General features: G+C 38.3%; 3 protein-coding genes across 5 annotated transcripts in view; all 3 read right to left on the bottom strand.

Moving 5' to 3' along the window:
- Positions 1-1200: 1200 nt before the first annotated feature.
- Positions 1201-9539, bottom strand: chst10 (carbohydrate sulfotransferase 10). Its single transcript, XM_023268394.3, has 6 exons — positions 9385-9539; positions 8876-9020; positions 6046-6155; positions 5694-5919; positions 4898-5003; positions 1201-2108 (listed from the first exon to the last, which is right to left on the bottom strand). Exons 2-6 carry the CDS (start codon positions 8967-8969, stop codon positions 1556-1558), a joined length of 1089 nt encoding a protein of 362 aa, XP_023124162.2. The 5' UTR covers positions 8970-9020; positions 9385-9539; the 3' UTR covers positions 1201-1555.
- Positions 9540-10572: 1033 nt separating this feature from the next.
- rpl31 (ribosomal protein L31) lies at positions 10573-14972 on the bottom strand. The gene is made up of 5 exons (XM_023268396.3): positions 14921-14972; positions 14294-14397; positions 11906-12031; positions 10718-10830; positions 10573-10636 (listed from the first exon to the last, which is right to left on the bottom strand). Exons 2-5 carry the CDS (start codon positions 14395-14397, stop codon positions 10605-10607), a joined length of 375 nt encoding a protein of 124 aa, XP_023124164.1. The 5' UTR covers positions 14921-14972; the 3' UTR covers positions 10573-10604.
- A 1378-nt stretch (positions 14973-16350) lies between these two features.
- hecw2b (HECT, C2 and WW domain containing E3 ubiquitin protein ligase 2b) overlaps positions 16351-22111 on the bottom strand; it is a 48175-nt gene continuing 42414 nt past the window's right edge. For all 3 annotated transcript variants that reach the window (XM_055008196.1, XM_023268365.3, XM_055008197.1), the window contains exon 31: positions 16351-20867. In XM_055008196.1, coding sequence (XP_054864171.1) covers positions 20756-20867 — 112 coding nt within the window. In that variant the 3' untranslated portion in view covers positions 16351-20755. The remainder of the gene's footprint in view (positions 20868-22111) is intronic.

The following is a 22111-nucleotide window of genomic DNA, read 5'->3' as shown; positions in this document are numbered from 1 at the left end:
GGTAGGCAAGCAAACAGATTTTGTACTGGATGCGTTTTGCGATTGGAAGCCAGTGGAGGTTATGGAGGACAGGTGTGATGTGGGCCTGTTTGGGCGTCCTCGTCAGGATCCTAGCGGCGGTGTTTTGCACGTGTTGAAGCTTTAGGAGGCTTTTTGCTGGGATCCCGACGAGGAGGGCATTGCAGTAGTCCAGCCTGGAGGAGACAAAGGCATGAACCAGCTTCTCAGCATCGGAGAGGGAGAGAGTGGGACGGAGTTTTGAGATGTTTTTTAGATGAAAAAATGAAATTTTACAGAGATTTTGTATGTGGTGTTCAAATGACAAATGTGGGTCAAAGATGACTCCCAAATTTCTTACAGAGGAAGAGAGAGGAATGGAGAAATCAGAGAGTGAGATAGCAGAGATGGGAGAGGATTTGAGCTGGTGAGGGGTCCCTATGAGAATGGCTTCAGTCTTAGAAGCATTCAGTTGAAGGAAGTTTTCTGCTAACCATGCCTTTGTCTCCTCCAGGCAGGCTATCAGGGCTGATGGTGCTGAAGTGGAAGTGGGGTCAGTGTGCAGGTAGAGCTGAGTATCATCGGCATAGCAGTGAAAGGACATTCCATGCTTGCCAATGATGTGGCCCAGGGGGAGCATGTAGATGTTGAAGAGGGTGGGGCCAAGGACAGACCCCTGGGGGACCCCACAGGTGACAAAGTGGGGTCTTGACTTGGCATCCTCCAGGACCACATACTCAGTTCTACCTGCCAGGAATGATTTGAACCAGTCTAGCACAGTACTGGACAGACCAATATTGTATTGTAGTCGGTGGAGAAGGATGTTGTGATCAACTGTATCAAAGGCAGCTGTTAAGTCCAGGAGGATGAGAAGTGATGGAGAGCCCTGGTCAGAGGCCACCAAAAGGTCATTGGTGACCCTGACCAGGGCTGTCTCTGTACTGTGAGCTAAACGGAAACCAGACTGGAATTTCTCGTATAGTGCGTATGTGGATAAATGATCGTGGAGCTGGCCAGCTACAACCTTCTCCAGAACCTTCGAAAGGAATGGAAGGTTTGAGATAGGTCTGTAGCTGGCCAGGTCTTGAGGATTAAGGTTGTGTTTTTTGAGATGTGGTTTGATCAGCGCTGTTTTGAGAGTGGATGGAACATGACCAGAGCGGAGTGAGCAGTTTATAATTGTGGTAATGAGGGGGGCAGTAGCATGTTCTCCATTTGTTTGTACCTGTGTTTGACCTACATATTGAAGTTTTTCCACACCTTTAGCAACAACATGATGAGCCGATCATCATCATCATCTACTCTCGTCAGTTTCATCACCTCCCTCCAAAAAACCCACTGTTAAATATGTTATTATTAGATAGCACTTTTCAGAATTGCACATACACCCAACACAGCAACAACCCGTCAGTTATTCCAAGAAAATGTGTCTAAAATAAGAACAGAGACGTGACGCCTCTCTGCCAGTTCAGTTAGCTACAATACACCCCTGTCTTAGTAAACCAAAAGATGTTGAGGATTTTATATCAAAGTGTCTTTTAGTTAGTGTTAATCAGTTTTAGTTCAGTAGAAAGTCTGGGTTCGGGTAGCCAAACAGGCTGAAGTCGCCCTGGTAACGGGCGTAGAGACGCCGGATGTCCCGCTTGCTGATGCCTGAGAAGTAGCGCTCCACCTTGGTCCTGTTGTAGCGGGTGATGCCCGGGGGGATGGCCGGGTAGGACACCAGCTCGTCGATGCCAGCGGCTCTGAGGATGTGGGGGGCGTCTCGCTCCAGCGTCTCGTGGTGGCCGACCACGCTGTAGTGGATTTCGCACGGCGCGCACAGCTCTGCGTACGTCACCCAGTGGATGATGTGCTCCCCAAACTGCCGGTCCATGCGGCGGCGGCCTTCTACGTCGCCCAGGTAACGGACAAAGTCCTCGAAGTGCAGACCGGAGGTGGCGAGGTCGCTGTCGCGGTGGCTCTTGCGGTATTTCCGGATGATGGCTGGAGCGATGTCGTGTTTGTACCAAGGCTCAAAGCGCGGGTTCTTCACAAACTTGTCCTTGAAGGCGGAGATCAGGCGCTCAAAAGGATCTCTCACGATGAAAAACTTAAAGTAGGAGTTCAATCTGTTCAGGCACACAGAAAGGATTCATGAGTGGACTTTAGGGACATTCCTTACAAAAGATCCCACTATAGCATGGGTGTCAAACATGCGGCTCGCGGGCCAAAATCGGCCCACCAGAGGGTTCTATCCGGTCCACAGGACGACTTGGTCAAGTGTAAAAGTTACAGAGAAGACATTCACTGCAAATTGTAAATTTTTAAAACTATAAATTTAATATAATTTCTAGACCATGGTAAGTTGTTTTGATCATAAAGTAAAATACTAGATTGTACAATCCGTGTATGGTTCACTCATTCGTTTTTCCGTTTCAAAATAAAATCTAAAAACCCAAGAAACCGCCTTGTTTTTTTGTTTTTCAGTTTTTAAAACCTAAATGTAGAAATGTATTATTTAACTGATGAAAAAACCACAGTGTTGGATTTTTTGCTCTAGCTTTTTAAACCTCTAATACAAACTACGGCTGTTGTTTTATTTTGTTGCAACACTGGAAGTCATCACGGAAGAACAATTTAGAGCTGGTCGTAAAAACCACACAGAAATCAGCGACAGTTTGCGTCGCCGTGGAGCTCCACATTGCTCTATAATGAGAGTCAGGAGGTTCTGTAGAAGAACAGTTTAAGAAGAAGAAGAATCATGTGGCCGATGACGATTTGGAGAGAGCTGGAATTTGTTCTGTTAACCAGATATGTTATTTTCAGTGCCATACTTTATTAACTGTAGAATGTTACGTTTCACTTCTGTGTGTTTCGCAGACAGGTCCGACATGTGGACGACAGTTTATGATGGGATACTGGTCATCTATTGGTGCCGCTGTTCCAGTTTAACTGGTGATCAGGTTAACTGGTGATAGTTTCAGTCTCCAGATGCTTCGTCCTCAGAGACGTCCCAACCAGATCTGGCTGTGTGTGAAATAAAGATACCAGACAAACCTGGGGAAAAACGTCAGCATTGCTACTTAAGTCTATATCCATGTAAATATCAGCTACAGACAGTAAAAAGAAATGTGCTGGACGAAATAAAAACAAGTGTTTTTATGAATGGTGAGAGGAAATGATGGAATCCAGAGATAAAATTAGAGACCACAGTCTGACTCATCATGCCACTGATCAGTCCGATAAACATCCCGCTTCATCCACATAGATCTTTGTCATCCTGCCAGGTGTTTAACACCTGGTGACTGTCCAGGAAATACGCCCAGGTCCTCTCACCATTCATAAAAATATGTTTTTTTATTTCGGCCAGTACATTTCTTTTTCCTGTCTGTAGGTGATATTTACATGGATATAGACTTTATTAAGTAGTGATGCCGACGTTTTTGGCGAGGTCTTCTTTATCTAGTATCTTTATTTGACACACAGCCAGGTCTGGTCGGGATGAATCTGAAACATCTGGAGACGGAAACTATCACCAGTTAACATGATTAAACTGGAACAGGTCAGAATCGCCAGAGCGCTTTACATTTTAATACTTAAAAATACTTACTTGGAATATTAAAGCAATTTTGTTCACACTGAGATCATGAGCTCTCAGTGTGATGCGTCTACTTCCTCCACATAAGACAAACATGTCCATGTCTTCGCTGTTCAGAGTACGTGGTGCTGAGTTTGGGACAGAGAAGTGACGTCAAGTGGCTATGAGTTCTGACTTTGATTTCCGGTTCTGCCGGCAGCTTCCAAATGAGAAAAGGCTTTTTTTTTTTGTCTAAACCTTAAAATTAGTAAAAACGCAGTGTTTTTTTCCTTTCTCTACTTTTCATTTTTCTCATTTCATTTTTAAACAAAAAAAAAACAACAAAACGATTATTTGTTTTTTCTCATTTTATTTTGAAAAAGAAAAACGAATGAGCGAACCATACACGGATTGTGTACATTGTTCTTTTGTCATTTTGCGTCTCATTTTTGTCATATTTCGTCTTGTTTTTGCCGTTGTTTTTTGTCGTTTGTTTTCTTTCTGAATTTATGTTCTTTGTCTCACTTCTTTGTCTTATTTTTTTCATTTTGTGTTTTGCTTTATTCGTTTTGTGAATCACTTGTCTTTTTGTCTCGCTTCTGTTCTTTGTCTAGACTTTTTTGCTGTTTTGTTTCTCACTTTTGTCATTTTTTGTCTCATTTGCATCACTTGTTCATTTTTTTGTCTCTTTTTGTTTTGCTTCGTGCCATTTGTTGCATTTTTTTCATTTTGTTTTTCACTTTTGTCGTTTCATGTCTCCTTTTTGTCAATTTGCGTCTCTTTTTTGTAATATTTTGTCTTGTTTCTGGTCTTTTTTGTCTGATTTTTGACATTTTGATGACTGAGTAAAATACTATATTATTCAGTTCTAGATACCAGTGACTAAATGCTTTGTGGCTTTGCAGACTTCGTAATGTGTAAATGATAAACTGAGGCATGATGTTGTTGAAATGGAATTTATTTTTCTTCAGAAATTGCAGGTTGTTCATGATGTTTTGTAAAAAGATAATTTAAATAACTTAAATGTGGACTTTTTTGCACTAAAACAAAGGAAAAATTTGGAATTGTTGTTATTTATAGGTTATTATGCTTTGATTTTACTGGCCACTTGAGATCATATTGGGCTGAATGTGGCCCCTGAACTAAAATGAGTTTGACAGCCCTGTACTACAGCCTCATGTAGCACTATGTGAGCCTTTCTTAAACGACAGCTTAGAGGCTAATCTTTTACTAGCAGATACCATTTCAGTTCTTTTTAATCTTAGTTTTGAGGACATAAACACCAACTCCTTGGACATGCAGCTGTTTGGACTTGATTTATGACAAGAACTTATGACTAACCTGTGAGTTATTTCCTGTGGAGAGAGTGACGAGAGGCGAGGGAGGCCATTTTTCTCGTGGTCGTGGACGAGGTTTTCTGGTATCTCCTCCACTGTGGAAAAAGCTCCTGCCGGCATAAATAAACCAACTAATCAAACAAAGAAACCACCAGTCACAAAGTTTAATTTAGTATTTGGAATGATATTGTCATATCTGACTCATATCCATGCACAATATCTTGTGGAATGAATGAATGAATGTTTTTTATTTCAGAAATGTGAGGGAAAAAAGCCACAAAAACAAATCAAATAAAACACAACAAAACAAAGCGAAGCAAAAAATAATAACCTAACATATCCAAAAAGGAGTAGGACGAAGCATAAGCTTATTTACTCCTACCCGTTGTCCATCTTGATCATCAGTCCCTCAGTACCCCACTCCCATAGTTAACAAACAAAATAGAAAGTAAATAATATCAACAAATTTTAAATCATCAGTGATATATACAGTGTCAAAGCCCCTTCTCTTCCTTGTACCTCCTGAAAACCTTATTTTTGTACTGCTTTTAAAACTGGGTCGTGCTTGGATATTGCTTGAGCTCCACCTTCGATCCGTTCCACAACCTCACTCCACATATTAAAGACAAAAGGACTTTAATTTTAATTATCCAATTATAACCCTCATCTCTGTTAAAAAAAAAACAAAACAACTCCTGAATATTTATGGGAAGCTGGTTGATTATTGCTTTGTACACTATTTGTGCTGGAAAAAAAACTGTGTGTATCAGTCTTTTTTTTAACCTGCATCCAACTCTCACCATTGAGCACAATGAGGACCTTCTTCCATTGTGTGTTGCCCACTTTAGGCGTCTGGCAGAACAGGATCTTGTGTTTGTCGCAGACAAAGATGCGATCGAGGACGAACTTGCTGATGGACACGTGAGTCAGATTCCTGAGGCTGCTGTTCTTGCACACGGTGGAGAGCAGCTCGATTCGCTTCTCAGCCACGGACTGCCACTCGCCCACTGTGGGTGCTGCTGAAGGCTGAGACACACAACACTAATGTGAGCGACAGCCTTGAAATAAGTGCGACTGCAGAGAAAGAAGTGAACGACTATGCTTGAGAATAAATCAGTTTTGGAGCACAATTAGGAATCAGAAACCAGTCACCTGATCTGATGGCTTTGGAGCTTGTTTTTCTGGGCTGGACACAGGAATGGGTTTGACCACCTTGGTGCCTGGTACTGTCCAGCTCTGACCTCCGGATCTCTCTCCATAGTCTGAAAACACAAATTAAACCTTACAGTGTTTCTAACAGAGGCAAAACACTTCAAGCAGGGGCAGGTACTTCTTCCTTCAGCATTGGGCTATTATCTGCTCTCAAAATAATAATTATGACACCATTCAATGACTACATTTATTTCTCAAAATATACATAGATGAGTTGATGTGTGAGGCTGCACAGTGGCGTAGTGGTTAGCACTTTCGCCTTGCAGCAAGAAGATCCCTGGTTCGCGTCCCGGCTTTCCCGGGATCTTTCTGCATGGAGTTTGCATGTTCTCCCTGTGCATGCGTGGGTTCTCTCCGGGTACTCCGGCTTCCTCCCACAGTCCAAAAATATGCTGAGGTTAATTGATTATTCTAAATTGCCCGTAGGTGTGAATGTGAGAGTGCTTGTTTGTCTTTGTATGTAGCCCTGCGACAGACTGGCGACCTGTCTAGGGTGTCCCCTGCCTTCGCCCGAGTCAGCTGGGATAGACTCCAGCCCCCCCCCCATGACCCTAGTGAGGATTAAGCGGTGTATAGATAATGGATGGATGGAGTTGATGTGTTCCATTGTAATCTGAAATGTCACCTGGTACAGTTTGTGCTCTCCTTTAAAGACATTTCCATCAGGACATGACGCAAAAATAGCAAAGAATTGCTGTGTAAAAACTCACCACAAAGCAGGACATTAAACTAAACGGCAAGTTAATATTATTAGAAATAGCAACATGAATGTAATGTGAATTTTGAGCTGCAAGAATATCCTAAAAAGATCCTTTAAATCTGGTACCAGTTTGTTTTAAAGTAGTATTAACAGCTTCTTTAATTTAGTAAAAGGAAGAGCAACTGGAACTATAGCTACAGTGCAGCCCACAGCCTTTTTGATCATTTTAAAGACAATTAATGATAACTAAAGATTTATATACTGTCTTACAAGGCATTAATACAATATTATATTATGATATATATTATGATCTATTGATCCCATTCTGAGCATGCTTGCAACCGTAGATCCTCAGGTGGATCCCTTCTGGTCATTCCAAAGACAAGGTTTAACCCTCCTGTTGTCCTCATTTACGGGCATCAAAAAATATTGTTGCCTTGTCTGAAAAAAAAACCCAAAAATTCCCTGAAAAAAATTCCCCAAATTTCTAAAAATTTGCAAAACCTTCAGGAATAAAATTCCAACAATTCCTTAAAAGTTTCCCTTAAAAGTTTTATTTAAAAAAAAAAAAAAAAATCCCCCAAATTTGGCAAGAAAATTCTTGTAAATAGTTTCAAAAAATGAGTAAAAATCTTCCAAAAAAATCCTAAAAATAAATATCTAAAGTGATTACATATATATCTGTAAAACTTCTAATATTTTCTTTAAGAACATTCACACAAAAAAAATCTATAGTTTTTTTTGTGTCAATATTATTCAGAAACATTTTTAACATTTCTTTTTTTTCCACCAAAAAATGTTCAAAGACTTCCCAAAAATGTTGAAAATTTGGACATCAGAAGTTTCACTGTGAAAATATCTATTTTTTTCCACATTTTCAAACTTTAAAACAGGTCAATTTTGACCCACAGGACGACACGAGGGTTAAATCTAAAGGTGACCGAGCTTTCCCTAGTTCCTTTGTTTGTTATGATTGCTAATCAACCTAATTATACATTTAATTTATTGTCATTTTTACTATTTACTTTAACTAACTGCTCTGATTTGTCTCCTATATCTTGTTTGATTGACTGTGTTACATGTTTTAACTGTCAAAGCACTTTGTGAACGCTGTTCTTAAGGGTGCTATATAAATAAAGTTATTATAACACCCCTGGTATAAAGCAAAACTCAATACAAAAAGAGAAATATTTATAAAAAATATTCATCAAAAGCATCACTATCTATTTAAGCTGTATTATAGTCTTGCGCTTCACTCTCTTTGTCCAAAAGAAGCTTCCCTGATACAGTCTAGCCTTATCTACATCTGGCATTATAGCAGAAGACGCATGCCAGAATGCAATAATCTAACATCTGTAGGTGTCACAGGGTTTCTGCAGAAATCAGCCAGTCAAATTTAATGCTTTTTTAATGCCATTTTAATGCTATAATGTAAAATTTTAATGCCACGACCGCAAACCCAACAAATTACACAGGTTTCTTTTTGTAAAAGATGATTTTTATACAAAAACTGTCCCTACATTTCACTATTTCTGAATCCAGAAACCACCCCTGACCACCAATGGGCCTGCAGTCATTCTCTGAAATCCACTTTTTTGAGCCATTTTTGCTGGAATTCGCATTTCCCCATTTCCCTTTTGGCAACGGTACCCAACCGGCTGGAACAATTATCGCAATGCTTCGGCATGTTTACGCAGATGCACATATCTGACGAATCGCAGTCTAGAATTATATATTATAATATTATTATTATCAAATATTTTTATTGAAAACTGTAGAAAATTTTTTTAATGCCACTGAGAATCAAATTCGATGATTTTTAATGCCATTTAAGGCCTCAATTGTCACAAAATCAATTTAATGACTTTTAATGCCAAGCAGAAACCCTGCAATAGATAAAAATGCGCTGTTGCTTCTAAAAAACATTCATCAAAAGAATCTATCTATTTAGGCTATATTCTTGCACTTTACTCTCTTTGCCCAACAAAAGCTTCCCAGATACAGTTTAGCCTCATCTACACATGCTTGAATGCAATATTCTACCGTCTGTAGGTATCAGCAGCAGCTTACCATCTACAGCTCTGAAGCTCATGAACTTGCTAACGAACATCAGAATGAGCAGCACCCAGCCGCAAGCCCCGAGGAGCAGCCAGTGGTGGCGCATCGCTTCCCAACATCAGTAGTCATCCATGGAAACAGCGAGGGGAGATCCCACCTGGACACACGGTTCACAAACACCGGCTAGGCGTTAGCTGCTAGCTCACACATAAACAACACTGCTAGCAGTACACAAGGCAAACATTATCTGCGTGACAGGTGGAGAGCCTCAGCTGTTTGACATTTTTGTGTATAAAGAAAAGCTAACCGTTTGTTTAACACTGAGCTGCTAATAACTGTTAGCTCATTCAAATGCCGCAGCTCTGGTCAGTGTTTTTGGGCTACAAGCTAACTGGTCCGTTAGCCCAGCAGCTAGCCACACCTGTCCCTCCCAGACGTGAAGCAGACGCCCCGAACCGGACTGGGAATTCCGTTAAAATTTCACAAAACACGCACGGACTAAGACAAGACTCGCGTCTTACCATGTCGCTGAGTTTCAGCTACTTCCCAGCGGCACAAAGTCCAGAGGCGTCGGTTAACGGTTCCATCGCGTCCGTTAAACACAACTTCCTGCTCAGGGAACAAGCGGCTCCCCCTACAGGTGGCAGGAGGAACTGCGCATGCTCACAGCCACCTCTATCAATTCATTTTTTTTAACGGTTTTATCCTACAAACAAAATATACATTTTTTTACGGTAAATTTCCAACAGCTGTGGCTGCCAGAACACTACGAGTTAAACATTTTCTTCATTTACGGCAAAGAAATGTATTATAACTATTGATTTAAGGTTTTAAAAAATGTGCTTCAGTTCATATTTTACTGTAGAAAAAAATATCAAAAATTTACATGAAAATATATGTGTGACCTATTATAAATATTACAGCATTTTTCCACTAACAGCACAACAGTTAGTGTATTTAACATTTAATATGTGCATTTTCAGTCATGACATATACAGACATATGTATATGTATATATGTATGTATGTATATATGTATATATGAGGGTATATACAGACATATACCCTCCTGTTTTCCTTATTCATCCTTGTCTGAAAAAAAAATCCAAAAATTCAACAAAAAGAAACTTTCCCCAAATTTCTGAAAATTTGCAAAACCTTCAGGAAGAAAATTCCAATAATTCCTTAAAAGTTTCCCTTCAAAGTTTTATTTTAAGAAGTCCCCCAAATATGGCAAGAAAATTCTTGTAAATATTTTCAAAAAATTAGTAAAAATCTTCCAAAAAAATCCTAAAAATATCTAAAGTGATTACATATATGTCAGTAAAACTTCTAATATTTTCTTTAAGAACGTTCACATAAAAATTTTTATGTGAACGTTCTTAAAGAAACTTTTTTAACATTTCTTTTCTTTTCAAAAAATTTCTAAAAATGTTGAAATTGTGGACATAAAGATATATTTTTTCCCACATTTTCAAACTTTAAAACGGGTCAGTTTGACCCGTAGGACGACACTCGGGTTAAAAAAAAAAAGCGAACAGGTGGACACGCAGCATAACCAATCCAGCTCTTTGAGGGAACAAAGGAGTAGAAATACAGTTCTCTCAACAACCACATCTGTTTGTTAACCTCTTGTGCTTCACTTCAACACAATCCTCAATCCATGAAACATTCCACAAAAAACGAAAGAAAACACATAAGACGAAGAGCTCGTTTTATTTCAGTTTATTCCACTCGCAAATTTAGTTCTCATCAACATTGACTGTCTGCAGACCTGGAGGAAAAAGTGAGGGGAAATAATGTAAGGAAATGTCTTTATTCCACTGAAAGCTGACTGAGTGAGTGTTATATTCACCTTTGCATGTGGTGACAGGAACGTATGTGACCAGGGTGTACAGTTTGTTGGGGGAGTCCTCGTCTTCATTACGCTTCCTGGACAGACGTACGCGTATCCTGTACGGCACGTTCCTGCACAACGCATGAACATGACGGTTATCAGGGGCACTCCATGAATGCTACTTGATGTGTTGTCGCTACATTCTCCAACACACCAATTCCACATACATGTTCAAGTTTTAGTCTGTCAATATTATAAATACATAGGTGATTGACCTAACAAGACATTAAACTTCAACAAGACCACCAAGTCTGCGTTTCTTTTTAACCCTCGTGTCATCCTGTGGGTCAAAACTGACCCGGTTTAAAGTTTGAAAATGTGGAAAAAAATAGATTTTCACAGTGAAACTTCTGATGTCCACATTTTCGGGAAATCTTTGAAAATTTTTTGTTGGAAAAAAAAAGAAATGGTAAAAATCTTTCTTAACAACATTCACAAAAATATCTACCAAAATCCAGCGAATTTCGCTGGGTAAGGAACCATATATGGTAACGTCACTGACTTTGAATTTCAACATGAAAATAAAAAAATTTGAAAAATGTCAAAAAAATAAAGTCGTCTGTCCTCCAATGACACTCTCGGATTCAAATTTAGAATTTCAAATTATTTCATGAGTGCCCTTTATGCCCTTTAATCAAAATCAACCACGTGTTGTGTGCAGACTGAAGGAACTTGATACTTACAGCATGGAGGAGCAACTTCACCAAAACAATCAGCCCAAAAGGACACATAGAACTAAACAGATAGTTGAGTTTTATAACTGAAGCCTGTCCACATATAATTTTCAATTGAAATCAGATTTTTACATTCAAAAATAAAGAAAATGTGAATTAGGTTTGCCTCCATTAAGCACAAATGTTAAAAGTTCGGTCAAACTGAGGGAGTTTTCAAATGTTGCAGTGTCCGTTAAACTTTTCTAATGTTTTAAAGCACGTAGTTGGATTGATGGATTTGATGCAGTTCTTGATACAATTCAGTCAACTCATGGCCAGCACTGCACACTTTAACGCTCTATATAAACACACTAGACATTAAATTTAACTGTCAGAAGAATATGAACGCATGACAACACTGAGCTGTCTCACAGAAACCCAGAACAAACTCCACCTTCAAGTCGCTGGGGTGTTATTAAGCGTGTCATCTCACCTGATGCCCTTGCTCCACACGGCCTTGTTGAGGCGGGTGTCGATGCGGACATCAGGGGTTCCCATCTCCTTCACGGCGAACTTGCGGATCTCCTTGATGGCGCGGGGGGCCCTTTTCTTGAAGCCCCTGAAGAAAGACAACACAATTATCAAAAAGAATGAATTACAACTGATATTTTGCTGTGTTTTTTCCAAACTAATTCAGAGAAAACATCCAAAACACACATGGAGCTGTTTATTGAATTACATGTTGTCATTTTAAAACAAATTTAGACAGCTTATAATGCAATATATATATATATATGTGTGTGTGTGTGGTGTGTGTGTGTGTGTGTGTGTGTGTGTGTGTGTGTGTGTGTGTATATATATATATATATATATATATATATATATATATATATATACACACACACACATATATATACACACACACATATACATACACACACACACACACACACACACACACACACACACACACACACATTAGAGGTAGACCGATATATCGGCCGGCCGCTATTTTGGGCCGATATATGGACTTTTTTCAATATCAGCCATCGGCCGATATTTACAAATAAAAAGCCCATTTGTGATCAGGCACCCGTACGGGCAGCTGCCGCGACCGCTTTTCCCTTAGAAGGACCCCCGGCACTCAGAGAGTGGAGCATGAGCGGAGCGAGTGACCCAGGCAACAACAAGCCTAACCCTAACCACTTTCAGGTTACTTTTTAATTGTATTTTTTGTAAACTTTAAGTATTTTCTTTATGTTATTGTACTTTTTCACTTTTTGTGTTCAATAAATGTTAGAGTTCTACTAGTGTATTTAATTTGTAATATATACATGTATATACTTTTAGTGTTTAAAGTGCCTTTTGTAATCGATGTGCTTTCAAAAAAAAAAAAAAGGATATCGGCCTTAAAAATCGGCTTCTACAATCGGCTTTAGATATCGGTCATTGGCTGAAAATTTTTTTTAAAAATCGGTATCGGCCTTTGAAAATCCCATATCGACCTCTAATATATATATATATATATATATATATATATATATATATATATATATATATATATATATATATATATATATATATATATATATATATGCCTACAGGCGTAACCAATCCTGGGAAACAATCAGTGACTTCACACTTGGTTTCCATACTGATCTGCCATCTGCTCTGTATAAACACAACCTGCAGTTTAGTAAAAAGTCCCTGAAATTTAGTCAAATGATCGCAGGTGAATCACTAAAGATTCACAACTAGACTGAGAATCTGTTGCATTTTTACTGAGTCTCGTTAAAGCAAACGGTTTAAGTTGGAGACATGTACAATAAAACGATTTTGATCAAGCAGCACAAATTTATGCTTAAATTTGGTTTTCTGACAGAACAGTGTGTCACAAAGGAGTTCAAAGATCGTCGGGAAGTTAAAAATCCGACAATTCTTTGTCTTATTCTGAGGATAATATCTCCACTTAAGGAGAGCATTTTTAGATAAACACCCTCTTAAATTAATGTCCCAAGTTATTTTTTATGTTATGTCTCTCAATTATGTAACAAAAGAGGAATAAATCACTCAAATTTCTTCAACATGCCTTTGTGACTTGCTTCAACTCTGTCCACAATTAAACATACCTAACAAACTAAACATAATGCTGAAGAGGCATGTGCATCTCCTCACTTCTCCCTCCAGCTCTTTATACAGTTAATTTCTAGCCATGAGACCACAATATGGCACTCTTAATTAGGTCATGTAATGTGGAAAACATTTGACTAAAACTGTAGATGATATATTGTTTCAAAAGACAGAAAAAAGAGTCAACAGAACGCCTACCACTTGTAACAGCCACAGATTCTGGAGCCTTCCCACTGTTTGCTTCATGAACTTCGATATTATGCTGACTAATACGACTGAATAACTGCAATATTTATAGCCAAGCATATATTATCGTAAACAAGCCCTGAATCATGGAAATGGCTCAGTTGTGAGGTAGATTTTTGTTCTTCTTGAAGTAGCCAAAAAGCTTAGAAAATTGAAGAACTCACATCGTCTTTAGCCTTAAAGGCAAAATAAAACAGTCAAAGTCACACGCGATACTACAGGGGTCAGAAGATGTAAGTGATTTTACCAGAAGTGGCCAACATCATGTGGAGATCATTTAGGCAACTAAAAAAAAAAGCCTCGACCCATTATTTTAGGAGGCTGATGATATACAACACCTCTTCTGGATTGTCAAGTTCACTCTTCTGAAAACAACTACCATAAAAACCACCACCGTCTACCTTAAGCAACCCTCTACATGATGGGTATTTGCAGCCCTGCTAATCACAGTACTGCCACCTAAATCAAGCCTTTCCTGAGCTGTTCGTGTTTCTGCAGTACTCACACTCCGTGGATGCGCTTGTGGACATTGATGGTGTACTCTCTGGTCACCACCTCGTTGATGGCTGAACGCCCCTTCTTTTTCTCTCCTTTCTTAGTGGGGGCCATCTGTAAACAACACAATGAGTTAATGGACACTTTGCTTAAGCAGTGACACATGTACACTGTAGAAATAAACACCATGTAGGATCCGGTGTTTCACCAAGAAATAACTTTAGCAGACTGTTGACACCGCTTCATTAGAGAAGCCGAGCATTAGCATAGAACCGGCTAGACTAAACTCATAGAAGCTAGCGTGACGGCTACAGGCTAAAATCTTTATGTTTAAATATACTTATCGACAGACAACAACTTAGTATATTAACAGTGTTCTGCGTTACAAACACTGCAGCTATAACTCGGAGAAAACGAGCCCTGAGCAGCCATGCAACCTGAAGCCACTCCGATGAACTCAATGCTACCATCCATCGATTATATGTCCACAAAGACGTTAAATCTAATCACAATCCTAAAATGACAGATAATAAAACGCTTATATACACATTTAGAAGAAATCTGAGGTCAGATGTGGCTTTAATAACGCAGGATTGAGTTAGATTGTAGGAAAATAGCTTCCTACAAAAATACTCACTTCGTCTCGTAGCTGAGGCGGAAGTCGGAAGGACGGATCTAAAGCAGAGGATTGTGGGTAAAGGAAACCAGTCCGTTCTGTAAAATGTCCGACAGGAACACATGTACGGCTGGGGGTTCCTGCTGTTGGTAGCTCGCTTTGTGGAATGAGGACGAAAACAAAAATATAATAACATAAAACAACGTTCATAGTCATAGAAATATAAATTATTGTACTTTTACAAAAAATAGATATTGAAAATTCTGTATAATATATATTATGTTTTTTTGGTTTGTTTGTTATTGCTATTATTATTATTATTATTATTATTATTATTATTATTATTATTATTATTATTATTATTATTATTATTATTATTATTATTATTATTATTATTATTATTATTTGCATTATTATTTGCATTATTTACATTATTTGCATTATTAGCACACGTAGAAGAAGCCAGGAAACAAAAATGAATGCTGTATTTGTGGTATTTACAGTCATGGAAAAAATTATTAGACCACCTTGTTTTCTTCAATTTCTTGTTCATTTTAATGCCTGGTACAACTAAAGGTACATTTGTTTGGACAAATATAATGAGAACAACAAAAATAGCTCATAAGAGTCTAATTTAAGATCTGATATTTAGACATTTTCCATGGTTTTCTTAATAATAACCAAAATCCCTTCAGTTCTTCCATCAATAGCTATGGCATTGTTCTGCCAAAAACAGCTTTAAGGGATTCCATGTTTTCTTTTCTCTTTGATTTAGTCACATGATCCACACAGCAGTTAGTACTTGACTGTACAACCATTGTTTGCATGTCAAACAGAACATAAAATATGATGTAATCAGCTGCATTTTTGTCGTGTTCATTATATTCTTCAGGTAATGTACCTTTCATGGTACGAGACATTAAAATGAACAAGAAATTGAAGAAAATAAAGGTGGTCTAATATTTTTTTTCCATGACTATGTGTTGTCTGTTCAGCTTATATCACTTTCTTTTGTTTAGATATGTGTAATATGTTCTCGGCAGTAATGATGTGACAAAAATGTCGATTTAACTGCAGTAATATAATAATATTGTTATCACATGTGAGATGGGAAATTAAAATTGTGATACAAACATAAAAACACTTAATTCACTGAACAAGACTTTCAACCAATGTAACATTAGAGAGCTCTCTTTTTTGTTTTTAAAAGGACAGTTCAATGATTTTTTATTTAAATGTCATAATGACTAGAAAGTGATTCAAACAACTTGTTTTCTCAAAATTGATTTAATAGTAATTTCAGTGATCACACTTTTAAATAGTCCAAGTGTAAAGAAAACCATACATTATCATAACAGGATTAATTCTAATGCCTTTTCACCCTTTGTTCTGGTTTTCAGTTGTGTTGAATTGCAGTGGAGTGACATACAAAGAATGAGAAAACACTTGCATAGAGAGATTAAATTTTATTTTTTTTGGAGGAGTACTGACAAACATTCATATTTAAAAGTGAGGTGAACTACAGAAAAAGTGGTCATTAAATGTAAAGGGAACCAGTTCAGGCTCAAAACTTTGGTACATTCTGGTTAAACAGACATGGGACTGTGAGGGAGAAACGGAATTAAAGTGAATTTGCACATCCAGGTTCCTACCAATCTTTATCTTCATTCTCTAAAACTGTAAAGGAAAACATCAGGTCCAGAACAAGATCAGTTTTACAGTTCAGAACAGCAGGATCAGTTGGACATGTCCTCTTTTTGACCTGGAATAGTTCAAGCTGTGTAGATATCAAAGCTGTGTATCGTCCTCTTAACATATTAGCAGTGAGTCTGTAGTAATTCTGGTCAAATGGAAGCCAGTTTCTGCAAGGGACAGACAAAGCAAATGAAAAGCGAAGCAAGATGCAACTTAAATGGCACAAAATAGCCAGAAATAAGTAAGCCAAAGTCAACATTCTTGAGTTTTTGACAAATTGTAAGTAAAAAAGATTAGATTTTATGTCACAATTAAGGAGATAGCATCTATGAGTTAGTCAGTTTGACTTACTAAAATAGAAATATGAGATTGGTTTAGGTTCAGGATTTTACTGTGTGCATAAAATATCAATGTTACCTCCAAAACATTTACCTACATGTTGATGTGGACGAAGAAGGCATGCTAACATTCATAGTGCAGTAGGGAATGTGAGTGAAGAGGGCAGTTGATAATTATCTCAGTGTACAAAAGAGGAAGGATGCACTGCAAGCTCCTTCAAAGTGGATTTTATACAATGTCCATGCTTCTATTGTGGTGTCTGTCTGGTATTTACTGTTAAATGTGTGCCTGATTTGAACCTGACTGATAATTAAACTGCACATTAACCCTCCTGTTATCTTCATTTACAGGCACCAAAAAATACTGTTTCCTTGTCTGAAAAAAATCCAAAAATTCAGCAAAAAATTCTCCAAATTTCTGAAAATTTGCAAAACCTTCAGGAAGAAAATTCCAATAATTCCTTCAAAGTTTCCCTTAAAAGTTTATATTATATAACAGTGAAGATTTTGAACCTTTAGCAATGATCATCATTCAGAGGTTCATTTTAATGTCTGTAAACTGTGACTTGTTGCAATTCTGAATAATTAGCAGACAGCAGTGGAGTATGGTACTAGAATTGTGTATGAGCTGTAGAACAGCTCACACACTACGAGGCCTAAATTTCGACTATATTTCGAGCACCACTGCTGTTCATTAACCCTTTGATGCGCAACATGGGTCAAAAGATACTCATATTCCATTGAATATGGGTATCTTTTGACCCATGTTGCTCATTAAAGGGTTAAGATAAACCTACAGTGCATGGCACCACCTTAAAAGACATGATACAAGTCACGTGATGAGGTCCTATGGACAGAGGCTGTGATTGAATATCTGTGGGTGCGTTCCAATATCCGTATCACATACTATATAGGATGCAAGATAAAGATGTCCCAATACATGGTATGCCAACTGCAGTATTCCAAAAACACCAGGATGTCCAACTACATCTGGCTGCATTTGTGGCTACTGTGAGGTACAATCCTCTGTGGAGTTGAAGATACATCGATCAGCCACAACATTATGACCACTGACAGGTGAAGTGAATAACATTGATCATATTGGTACTATGTGGTGGTCTGATGAGGCTAAGACACCCAAGTGAACGCTGTCCCAGAACACAGAGAGTAATCCCAAATGTCACTGGCATACCCCTACAGGAAGATGCACCCAACCACACTGCAAAAACATCACTCAATCAGGAACATCTTGGGTAACATGACAATCGCCCAGGATGTTGATTTGACCTCCAAACTTCCAAGACCCCATTCTGATCAAACACCAACAGGATGCACTGGAACAAGTTTGCTTCACCACTGCACAACCCAGAGTACCCAAAGGATCCACTGCCAACGTCCTGGTTCCAGACCCCATAGGACACCCTGAGAGGTCCTCTGGTCCAGGCCCAATGGTTTAGAGCATTTTTGACAACATAAGGGGGACTAAGACAATATTAAGCAGATGGTCATACTGTTAAGCCTGATAGGTGTTTGTCACAGGACTTTGCTATCTTGAGCCACCAGGAGTGCACATACCCTTCAAGTGATTGACTATTATGACAAATATGATCAATTGTATTCATACCTTTTGTACTTTGTAAGGACCACAGAATGACAACAGCTATTTGAATTCTCTAAATGCTGTGATTAGGTGCTTCCATGTCTCCTTTCCTATCTTCTTGAGGATAGGGTACACTGGTTCCTTTATAAAAGGAGATAAAACTGTTCCACATTCCACAAGCAACACACCATCCATGACAAACGTCAGTAACACCTACTGTAGCATAATGATGTAACCTGGTGGAAATACAATGTCTGTTCCTGTTCCCTCATGTTTTCTTGACTTCATGACATTTTGCATTGAGGTTTCACATCTGTAACCACACGTACCTACGGTTGTAGTTAACCTTTGGCAATGGATGGCCTTTTTTTTAAATGTTAACAGGTATAGTGTCTTAAAATCCCATAAAATGTTACTTTGTTCCAAACTTGCTGCAATGTTTTTCTAAACCAGCAGCAAAAAAATCAAAATTTTCCACAAGTTCGCCGTAAGTTGATATTAAAAATGAAAATATGACCTTGCTGCAGATTTGTGGCAGCGTTGCTAAAGGATAACTACAACCATTTGTGGAAACGGATCATTTTTGTGTCAGGAATATTAAATATAACCTAGACGGTGAAGGGATGGAAGAGTCGGACAATCAGATACAAGCTACAGGCAACCAAAAGCCAATGAAAGAAGCAAACATCTCAAGCTTATGTAAGACGAACATTTGGAGCTGTATGTAGAACGACAACTTTCTATTTGAACATGTACTCAAAACTGACATCTTGAAATGTTGGTGTTATTGTTTGTGACTGGAGATCACTGCATCCACAAAGGCTTATGTTAACTTGTTGAGACTTATGAAGCAATAGCTCTGAACGTAAATTGGGTTTATGTTTAAAGACATTCAATTAAGGGACTTTTTGGTATCAGAATAATGGAATTCAATGTTACTGGCACAGACTGCCAACGTTCTGATATGGCTTATATATCACTCCCTGATACATACTCCGATTGACTGAATGGAAGAGATCCTTTCACATTCTAGCTATTGTAAAGCAAAGTGACTGGACTTGAAAATTGAAAGAAAGGGGAAAGGTTTACATCTTTTAGACAGATATATAGCTGCAGAAGTGATATGTATTTTCATGGTGAAACCCCCACCTTACAGCCTTCCCATGCTCCCCTCTTGCCACTCCTTTCATTTTTAGATGGTGGGTAGAAATGCGATATCTTTGTAAATTTAGACATACATTTATTTTTTGTTAAAACATTTCTTGAAGGTTGAGTAGTTGTAACAAATTTTCGAAAATAGATCTGGCTCAAAGTTGGTTTAAAATCAATTAGATACATTCAAAGCATATGTTTATGGTGGATTATGTATCTTAATTAACTTAATTTGCTCATCAAGACATGATTAAGTGAATTGTGGCCTAGAAAGTTTTTTTTGCCAACTGATCCAGATCTGGTAGAAAAGTCACTCCCCACACAATCTACATCAAAAAGTTACATTCAGATCACATCAAGTCACTGCCACGTCATTAGAAAATCACTTTTTCTTGTAGAGGAAAATACTGTAACAACGATAGCAAAACTCCTGACTGGACTCCAAAATCAGCCGTGGGCAACTTCCAGTGGAAAAACAATCCCACAGTCTTTACCTAAAGGTACGTTAGGCAGACCTGTAAAGGCTTTTAGAAAGAAATACACCATCGACGGGAGTGCAGTTACTGCAGCAGGCCACAAGGAGACGCTTTACTACAAGCGCTTCACTGAAAGAGTTTTGGACTCGATGGTCCTCCGAGCCCCGTCCAAACAAAAGTAAAAGAGGCTGAATCCTTTCAGCTTTTGCAGTGAAGGCAGTGATTGCTTCTTAAGTCTTTGATGTGTCTTAACCTCCTCCTATGAAAGTGAAATAAACATCCAGGTCTGTGATTGGTCAGCTGTGGTCTGTCCTGATCCCATAGGCAGTGTGCATCTTCATTTGTCACATCACACAAGTGCAACTAGTTTACGAAGCCGGTGCAAAATATGTGCAGGTGCAACAAACACTGTTTACTTAATTTTAAGAGATCAGCTTCACGTTTCATCAGTTTCTCTTAAAAAATAGGTCCTGATATAAATAAAACAGACTTTAAATCTTGATTTGGGACACCCTGTCCAGTTTGTACCCTCTAACTACCACCAGCAGTCCTCAGGGGCAGACTGAGGGCAGCTGAAGGTGTGGATAGATGAGTCTCATTCAAGTCCAAACGTGCTGGTCTCCTCCACAGCAGTCAGCATCTTGTCATAAAGGATGGAGAAGGACGGGTAAGGAGGCAGGTCCAGCCGGTTGAAACAGGTATGAGCTCTGAAGGACAGACCACGACAAGTGACTTTAGACAAGAGCAGCATGATAGCAGAATAAAAGCATCAGTGTTTGCACAGGAGGTGACATTTAGTGCACCCAACACACAGTCACTGTATTCACATGTGGAAAACCAAACATATGAGCCTAGAGTACCGTCAACAAAAAGCCACAGTTTGCAAACTACAATTTTCCTGTATGCAAAAACATTTATTGCAGAAAAACTAAATATCACAGTGTCATTTTTTCCCAGTATCTTGCAGCCTTGATGCTTACGAGCTTCTTGCAGAGACTGAGAATATTCTGATATTAGCAGTCTGAGCCAGGATTGGTTAGTCTTGTTAACACAGAGACGAGGAGCTTGGGGTAAACAGAAAGCCAGGATGTGTACATACAGTACACTGAGATTTTACTTTGTTTTCGGTATTTTATACACTGTAGAACAATACTGAGATAACCTCAGATATGGAATAATAAAGTATAAAAAAGTGCCAACAAAACATGTTTCATATTTTATACTGTCCAAAGTCGCCATGCCCTGCATTGACAACAGCTTTGCACAGTATTGTTTCGCCAGTCAGCTTCTGGAAAATTTTTGAGAACATTTCAATGAATCTCCCAGAAAATTCCTTTTAAAAATCCGGGAAAATTTCCATAAAATTCCTGGAAATATCCCATAGAATTCCTGGACAATTTCAGGAATTTTTTTTAAAATAAAATTGCCACAAAATTGCTGGAAAATTCCCACAAAATTCTGGGAAAAAATTCTAGCAAAATTCCTGGATTTTTTTTCTGAACAATTTTGCAGCAATTTCCATCAAATTCCTTTTAAAACATCTCATAAAATTTCAGGAAAATTTCTAAAAAATCATCAGAAAATTCCTATAAAAGTTCCATAGAATTTCTTTTTTTAAAATCCAGGAAAATTCCCACAAAAGTCCAGGAAACTTCTCACAAAATTCCAGGAAAATTTCTGGCTGAGGGACAACAGTTAACAGGATAGTGCTGTGTGTTGCTGCTGTTTCATCAAAGTCATTTTTGTACTCTTAAAAGTCTAGTCATTATTTTGAAGTTTATTTCAACGTCTACATTGTTTTTGATTTCACAAAGTAACAGAACTTTTCCTTGAGCACAGTATTTGTCCATTTCTATGCACCTCTGGCTAAAAATGTTTTTTAAATTTTGTTTGTGCTAACTTATAAAACCCACATAGTATAACAACTGTGACCCAAATCAAGCTGGTTTAA

This window comes from Amphiprion ocellaris, chromosome 24 (genome assembly GCF_022539595.1).
Source record: "Amphiprion ocellaris isolate individual 3 ecotype Okinawa chromosome 24, ASM2253959v1, whole genome shotgun sequence".
Taxonomy (NCBI): Eukaryota; Metazoa; Chordata; class Actinopteri; family Pomacentridae; genus Amphiprion; species Amphiprion ocellaris.
The sequence above is the reverse complement of the archived record's forward strand: the minus strand, read 5'-3'. Positions and strand labels throughout refer to the sequence as shown.

Coding starts and splice junctions, on each gene's coding strand:
- chst10 (XM_023268394.3), bottom strand. CDS start 8,969: ATGCGCCACCACTGGCTGCTCCTCGGGGCTTGCGGCTGGGTGCTGCTC. Junction 5,920..6,045: donor CTCCAAAGCCATCAGATCAG/GTGACTGGTTTC, acceptor TGTGTGTCTCAG/CCTTCAGCAGCACCCACAGT. Junction 5,004..5,693: donor GGTCCTCATTGTGCTCAATG/GTGAGAGTTGGA, acceptor TTATGCCGGCAG/GAGCTTTTTCCACAGTGGAG.
- rpl31 (XM_023268396.3), bottom strand. CDS start 14,397: ATGGCCCCCACTAAGAAAGGAGAGAAAAAGAAGGGGCGTTCAGCCATC. Junction 10,831..11,905: donor GTGTGGAGCAAGGGCATCAG/GTGAGATGACAC, acceptor TGCGTTGTGCAG/GAACGTGCCGTACAGGATAC. Junction 10,637..10,717: donor TCCTGTCACCACATGCAAAG/GTGAATATAACA, acceptor TTTTTCCTCCAG/GTCTGCAGACAGTCAATGTT.